The sequence below is a fragment of the Trachemys scripta genome, chromosome 13 (assembly GCF_013100865.1).
Source record: "Trachemys scripta elegans isolate TJP31775 chromosome 13, CAS_Tse_1.0, whole genome shotgun sequence".
Lineage (NCBI taxonomy): Eukaryota > Metazoa > Chordata > Testudines > Emydidae > Trachemys > Trachemys scripta.
The window spans coordinates 18,853,694-18,861,804 of record NC_048310.1 but is presented as its reverse complement, the minus strand read 5'-3'; the positions used below and the strand labels follow the sequence as shown (position 1 = coordinate 18,861,804).

Sequence of the window (8,111 nt, the reverse complement as noted above, 5' to 3'; positions counted from 1 at the left end):
GAGATCACCACCGCAAAACACAAGATGGTACTTGGTTGATGCCAGCTCTCACTCCCAACATGGCCTGGGTTTGTGCCGGTGACTTAGCTGTGCAAGGTGCAATAGTCCATTTACAATTCCTTAAGCCAAACAGACTCCCATTAGATGCATCCTTTTTATTTATTTATTTATTTTTTTAATCAAAAGCACATGAAAGAGTTTGTTGCTCAGTCCGTGCTTTGCTCTTTCCTCCGTTTCTTTTACCGTTTGTGACACAGAAATAAATCTGGCTTTAACCTCACACCAACATAAAATATCTTGTTGGGAGCAAAGCTGTGACACAACGATCTTGTTTTTACAGGGATCTTTCATTGCTTCATCTTTGTTGGCATCTAACTTGGCAAAAAGTGCCTCTCCACCTTGAATTTATTGGATTCATTCAGAGCAAAAGAGTAGAGAGAGCTCACCAGATATATAGCGGTAAACAAGTGCTTGTCACTGCTGGGATGATTAGTGTAATATTTATGTTCCAAAGACTGCAACTAAGCAAAAACCTGGTTAGCAGTTCCAAGAGAGAAAGAATGATGATTCTGAGGAAACTGAGGACCAAATTCAGCTCTTGCATAAGCAAGCACAATTCCCATGGAATCCAAGTGGTATTGTGCCCACCTACACGAGAGCTGAACTGAACCTGGTGACTAAGGTTTAGATTCACAAAGGTACTTAGGGATTTGAAATTGGGTTTCCTTCATCCCTGGTGAGTGCTCTGAATGCTGGGCTATTGGCTATTCCAGGGACAACTAGGCACACAATTCTCAACCTGCTTGCCCTGGGCTCTCTTTTGTATGGGACCTGATCCTGTCTGTGTGCGCCGAGAACACCTCCAGGATTGGGCCCTGATGGGAAGAGAGGTAGGGGAGATGCCTACATGAGCGAGGGCTCCAAGCTGCTTGGCTGTGCGGTGGCATCAGGATTTAGTGGCTCTGTGCATGCCCACAGGGTTAGGCAACAGCTGAGTGGTGATACTGAGAATGTTAGCGGCAGTTAAAGAGGCAGTTAGGTGCCTAAGTCCCTTTGTGAATCTGGCCCTGCAGGCCTGATTCTTTTCTTCATCAGGCCAGTCTCTGCCAGCAGAGGGATGTTATTAAAATCAGTGGCTTTATGGATTTATCAGGAGTAAAACTAGTGTAAAGCAGGGGGAATCAGGCCCTAAAAACGAGCTGGGAGCAAATTGTCTGCTCACTCCAGACACCCTTAAATACCATCCTTATCTCTGGCCATACTGAACGTTGAAGCCAATGTGCCTTTTCATCACTCCTGCTCGTTCTGTCTCTCTGTGGTGAAGTGAGAATGCTTACACCGAAACGGACTTGTCTGAAATTGGGCCGGGATGTAGAGTTTGACGTTGCTGTATGAGAGATGCCTATTGCTGTATATACTGAAAAACTAACTAATGCTCAGGCATGCGAGGAAGCGAGCTGCCTATAGAACAGCAAAGTCAAGTAGTAAGTGTCTGAACTTTGATCTGTTCTCTGTAAGGCTAGGAAAGGTGGCTTAGTGGACAGGACATTGGGCTGCGATTTGGGAGACTTTGGTTCAATTTCCGACTCAGCAACAGACTTCCTGTCTGGCCAATGGCAAGTGACTAAATTTAGGCTATGTCTATACAGCTGGCACTTTACAATGAATAGCAAAAAATAATCGACAATTGTAAGGTGACTGGCTTGACATTTTTACTTTGAAGGCATAGCTGGGATAGCAAGAGGTTCTTGTAAATTGTTCTATCGTTGGCCTTCTGGGAAAGTCCTGTAGAATTTATCAAAGGATCCTGTCCTGTCTATGGGTTTTTTTGAACCATACTCTAGAATTCTAAAGCAGGGATATAATTCTCTATTAAATGGAATTGTTTGTCTTAAAAAAAAAGCTATAGCAAATTTATAATTTTCTGTTACATTCTAGAACTTTTCCAGAAGGGTAGAATGGGACTGGGATGTTTACACCTGCACTTATTCTTCATTAGGATCTATTTCTTCATTCATCTCCTCTAAGAACTAGAACATTGGTTAACACAGAGCATCGCTATTAATAAAGTTGACCTGATAAACGTGTAAGGAGAAAGCAGTTCCGAGCATGTACATCACTGATGCCCTAACCTGTTTGCAGATGAGTTAAAAGAAAGACACCTTTTAAATGATTTGACAGTAAGCAACTTGACCTACAGGCAAATGAAAATGTTCTAGTCATGAGCATGCAGAACTACTTTGCTGCCTCATATAGAGATATCAAAATGTATCTTACCTAAACAATCTGTTTTACTCCACACTTTGTCCTCTTTCACAGTGATTCAAAAAAGGGACAATGGATAACTAACAACGTGTGGAAGCTTTTCTTGTGTGTGCCTCATTCTGAACCTGTGACAGCACAGGATATATTTTGCTTAGAAGAAGCCTGAAATGTACCATTGTGTAGAATAATACTCCATATCATAATGGGAAGGCATTTGAACAGATGCTTAACAACAAATGTGGTGAAATATATTGCACATTTCAGTTATTTAAATGCATGAAAACCAAAGATCTAGGAAAAAGTGTAAAATTCAAGGTGAATATACATTAGTTTTGTGCAGATGCTACAAATGTCACCATATTTATTTGTGCATAGTTTCTATGAAAATAGTTGTAGTTGTGAAAAATCTGTGTTTGAGAAACAGAGTAATAGAGGACAGCTCAAACACATTTCAGTGCTATAACTGGTGAGTTTAGCTACTTAAGAATGAAGCAATCAGTAGTTAATACTATCAAATGTGCACTGGGATAACACTTTTTCTGATGAAGGAAACACATTTACTGAAATTAAACATTACTGGCAAGAAGGGACTCTCTGTGCTGCTGTTGACTCTCAACTGTATGTCATGCTTTCAACATAATTTCTGAGGGAGTCGGTTCATACACGAGTTGGGGAAGAGAAAAGGCACCGCTAATTCCATTGTTATTCGTGGAATGGAGACCAAGATACTGCTTCTCTTCACAAAGAACAGGCTTCCCCTAGTGCCCAGCTGGAAACATCTACATTTATGGATCCTATAAGACTAGGACCATGTTGTGGTTTTGATAAGATGTTCATTTCCTATAGGGGCTGTAATTGTAGCTCTTACATGTTTTGAGACGGATCTAGCTCTCAGTGAAGTCAAGGGAAAGGCTACAGTTTACTTCACTGGGAATTAGATCCAGCTGCTGAAGAGGCCATTTATTTAAGTGGGTGGGCAGAGACGGGTTTAGATGAGGCCCACTCATTATTTGTAGGGGTTAGATGAAAAACTATCATACGCCTGAGTCTGGCAGTCGGCGAATACTCAGACATAAACGTAAGGGTTAGTCTGTTTATTTCCGAAGAGTAGCATGTATCTGCACTGCCCCAGGAACAGACAAGGGAGGAAATTGATCCTCCCCCTTTGCTGCGCAGGTGAAGTAATCTGCAGCCTTGGCCAGTACACTGGGGGTAGGGAAATAGAATCAAAGCTCCACCCACAATCCCCGCCCAACTGTGCAGAAGGAGGAGGAGTGACTCTTTGGAAGCTGCCCTCCCCTGTGCTCTGACAGTGTGAGTAGCCCGAGGATAGGCTTCTCCCCCTTAGTTCCCACAGAAGATGTGTAGAGGGAGCCATAATCTTGCCCTGAATTAACCTAGTCAATTGGCAGACAACTAAAGAAAATAACGAGTGGTCCAAAATCAGTACAGATGCAACAAAAAGCACAGGAGTTCTATGATTTACATTTATGTTCTTTACTAAAAGTTCAGTCTGCAAAGGTCAGTATACTAAAAATACCCCAAATAAAGGAGATGAATACAGACATGTGCCAATGTTAACAGCAAGAAACATTGTGTCCAAACTGTTCTTCCTGACAATAGTGAGATAAACAAAAGGCCATGTCCTGCACTCAGCTGCCCATAGGGCACCCTTTGAAGTTAAGAGAGTGTCTGGGGCAAAACCTGATAGCAGGATATAGTTCTCTTAGGGTCTAACCCAACTCCCATTAAACTCTGGAGAAAGAATCCTGTTGACTTCAGTAAGTAGGGGTTAGATTGGACCTTTAAATAGTCCTGTGTTCTCTAAGAAATTAGATTTCTCTATTACATAATTAAAAAGAACTATAGTCAACGCTTCTTACTCTGGTGGTGGTAGTAAAAATCTACTGGAGAGAGGTTATAGTTGCATACAAACGTCTGTTAATGGTATTCTCTGTCCTGAATAGTATCTGGGTCACTTCCATTCAGACCTGTCCAACTATTCCTACATAATGTCTAGCTTTCACATGTTTAAAAAGAATTACCAACAAAGTTTTAAAAAGTCACTCCAGCAATTCATTTTAGTGAAATACTAATTGCAAAGTTACTTAGTACAATTAATAACATACTTTTACTTTTAATTCTAATTTGGAGGACATTAAAAAAAATCAGTTAAATACTATTTACTAAAAGAAGCACTTTTTCATTGGTCACTGTTCAGAAAGCAAGTATTCCTTTATAGTAAGTATATGACAAGATAACATACCTGTGCACTCAGTGCTAAATTACCTATAGAAGTACTACATTATTGTTAGTAGTATTTATTTTACTTAAAACATATAAACAATTAATCATTGTTAAGGCCCAAACCAGCAGAAGTATGTGCCTGGCTTTTATGCCGAATGTGAGTATGGAAGATGATGTTCTAGTTGGCTACTATGTCCCTCTCTGACAAACAACCTGGACATATTTTTGATGGATTGGGCCCTTTGAATGATGTCTACATAGTATGATAAACAGATGAGTTTATTTTATTAAACAATACACCATAAGGGGGAGCAGACAGCTATTTGTGAACAATCCTGCTACCTGTAATCCAGATTACAATACTAAGAACGTTTTAGCTCTAGTGTCTGAACAGAGAGTTTGATTAGATATCTACAGTTTCGGCGCTGGTAACATCTCCCTCACTAGACAAAATACAAATCTGCCGTTCTCACCACTGCCTTCATCAAAATGAGATTTTTTGGGGGGAAAATCTTAGCCCTTCACCATACGTGGAAAATTAATGGAGGGGAATGAAATAAATTAAAGGGACACTGTTAGGTTAAAAATAATATTTAAAAAGTAATTTCTTAGCTGTATGGTCCTAACAACAGATTGGGGACCTGATCCTCTGCGGTGCAAAGTGCTCTCAGCTTCAAGAGACACTCCCAGCACCACAATTTTATAGTTACAAAGGAAAGAATTTTCTAAACTCTCATTTACTTTCTAATATTTATGGGTCAGATTCTGTCTCCCTTACTTGACTAGTACCTTATTCTGCAGGTAGTCCCACTGATTCCAGTAGGACTATTCATGGGGTAAGGTCCTACTAAATTCATAGATGCTAAAGCCAGAAGGGGCTAGTGTGCACATCCAAGCTGATCTGTTTAGCCCAGGCCATAGAACTGCCCCCAAAATAATTCTTACAGCAGATACTTTAGAAAAACATCCACCCTTGATTTAAATCTTGTCAGTGATGGATTAGTAAGGAACTAAAGGCGGGAAATGAAATTTATACAGCTCTACGTGGGCTTATGGAAAATAGATCTTACAAGTTTGGTTGATAAAGGTAATAGTGTTGATGTAATATACTTAGACTTCTGTAGAGCATTTGAATTGGTATGACATGACATTTTTGATTAAAAACTAGACTAATATAAAATTAACATGGCACACATTAAAAACTGGTTAACTGATAAAGTCTCAAAATGTAATTGTAAATGGGGGATCATCATTTTCATCAATGATCTGGAAGAAAACATAAAGCAATGATAACATATGTACTGTATTCGTTTTCATAAGAAGTAATTACATGTCCTTCAGAGGAGATATTAAACTGAGGTCCTTTCTGCCCATGTGAAAACTGAAGAACTATCTGCAAGAGATTTACCAAAATGGGCTAGATCCATTGGCTTCAAAGGTGCTACATTGATTTACACCAGTTGAGGATCTGGACTACAGAGGGTGTATGCTCACTATACCAAGTAAGATCAAGTCTTCATATTTACAGAGTTTACCTCTGTTGTTATTGGTAGAATGAGTCAATTTCTCTCAGATATATGACTAATAGAGATCTAAGAACAGATACAAGATTTATGGACAGCTAAATTGCAGTGAAAGAGATCATGAATGATTAAAGGGGTTTTTGCAAAATAAGATTCACTATATCATTGTGCATGCCAAGTCCTGGCATCTATTATTTACTTTGCACTTTGGCAATTACTGCAGGGAAAGGTCATGATCCCTTGAATGTACTGTAGGCTTATAATTGAGAAAGACAACTAGCTAATGCCTGGAAATGCAGCTTTGTACCACAAGAACCAGGCCTAACCTACCTGCTAGTATTTCAAAACACCTTTCCCGCCATGGCTATGCCAAGCCACCATGCTGTGATGGACTTTTCACAGGTACCAACCCCACCAGGAAGAGCTTCTAGGAAGACTGTCATAGGCCTTCCTCATCAATTAGCAATTCTGGAAATCCATTGCTGTCTAGCCAATGAGCATTTCTGAGACTCCATTGACATTTCTAGCACTCCTATATTTTTTTTATTTTGAGGTGGGATTGGCACTTTTTGGAATGGCATCAAAATCATGGTAGCCAATATATGTAAAGGTTAAGAATAGCAAAATACCGTCTTTCATCACCTTTGAGTAGATGAGTAGTTATGATAACCACATTTTCCAGATACTATCCAGCCTGTCTACTTGAAATATATTTAAATAAAAAATGCTTTATAAATTATAGTTTTTTTCTTATTTCTAAGATATTTGTTATAATGTACCAATGACGTACACAAACAACAAAAAAACTCTTCTTCCTCTTTTTGCTCTACAACATGCAAATACCATAACATTGACAAATAGTGTCAATTGGCTAACATGTATCTACATTAACAGTGGCTGACTTGAATGTGTTTTCAGATGCTTCAAAAAGGTTGGATGCACTGCTTGTTGCTGTTGTTTTATTCTGCAGTTGTTTATATGAGACACCAGGGAATAATTCAAAGCCCAAAGATAAAAGTTTACCTAAACTTTCAAAATTCACTGTTAAAAAAATCCAGCCTCATTTAAAGATATAAAATAGATAAAAGTTTTATGGGTTTTATTCTTCTGTTTAAACCCCATTTTCTCATCCTGACAGACTCCTCCTAAAGAGTGGGTGGAAAGGGCCACTTTCATTTAGATGATTTGGTTGAGAAGGGTTTGACAGTCAGTTGAAGAATTTTTCAGCACATCCATTGGAACCAGCGGAATGGGGCTATTTTGTTCGCACACAACCGTCTCATATGGGGGGGCAGCCTCGAAAGTGAGTGCTGTCAAAGAAATTGATGAGATGGGCTGCTGCAAGTCCTGCAGTCTGACTGGATAATTAGAAGACCTTCCTGTAGTCCCAGAGGCTGCCTCCTCTTCCAAGCTAATGTTTATAGACAATTCATTCCTTTGACAAGGATCTGTCAGAGAATACGGTGGAGGATCATCTGTAGGAATATAGATTTGTGTCGCTCCAGGCCCAATGCACTCATCGTAGCTGAAAGAAAACAAATTCAATATTAGGTGTGTGGGCAGAATATATCAGACAATTGTGTTCAATGTAAAAGAGGCAGGTAAAATAAAGGGGAAGCGATTATTTGATATTCCCTCCTCCAGGCTGCATCCTCGACCTGCCACTTTGGAAACTTAAGAGCATGAAAACTTAAATGCATGTCTTCAAAGAGGTAGTGGAAAAAGTCAAGCTAAACATCAGAGTCTCAATGAGTGTTCAGGCCCAACCCTTTCTGGTAGTGGTAGCACATAGTAACACCTCGCCTGGCATGAGCCAACAACTTACCGCAGCCCTGAGAATTATGCAGCCTATTTTTTGTTTTATGTGATAGTCACTGTACATATACACAGTAAGAGACAGACCCTGCCTTGAATAGCTTGCAATCTGAACAGGCAAAGCAGATAATGGGTGGCGGGAAAAGAAGTATGCCCATTTTACAAACAGGGACTTGAGGCAGAGAAAGTCAGGCACACAGGGAGTCTGTATCACAGCCAGGAATTGAATGCTGGCCTCTTGAGTCATAGTCCAGTGCCATA

At 39.8% G+C, this 8,111-nt stretch overlaps 1 protein-coding gene across 1 annotated transcript in view; it reads right to left on the bottom strand.

Moving 5' to 3' along the window:
• Window positions 1-3,741: 3,741 nt before the first annotated feature.
• Window positions 3,742-8,111, bottom strand: part of BEAN1 (brain expressed associated with NEDD4 1) — a 106,202-nt gene continuing 101,832 nt past the window's right edge. Inside the window, exon 6 of the mRNA XM_034788364.1 lies at window positions 3,742-7,560. Within this exon, the coding sequence (XP_034644255.1) occupies window positions 7,212-7,560 (349 nt within the window). The 3' untranslated portion in view covers window positions 3,742-7,211. The remainder of the gene's footprint in view (window positions 7,561-8,111) is intronic.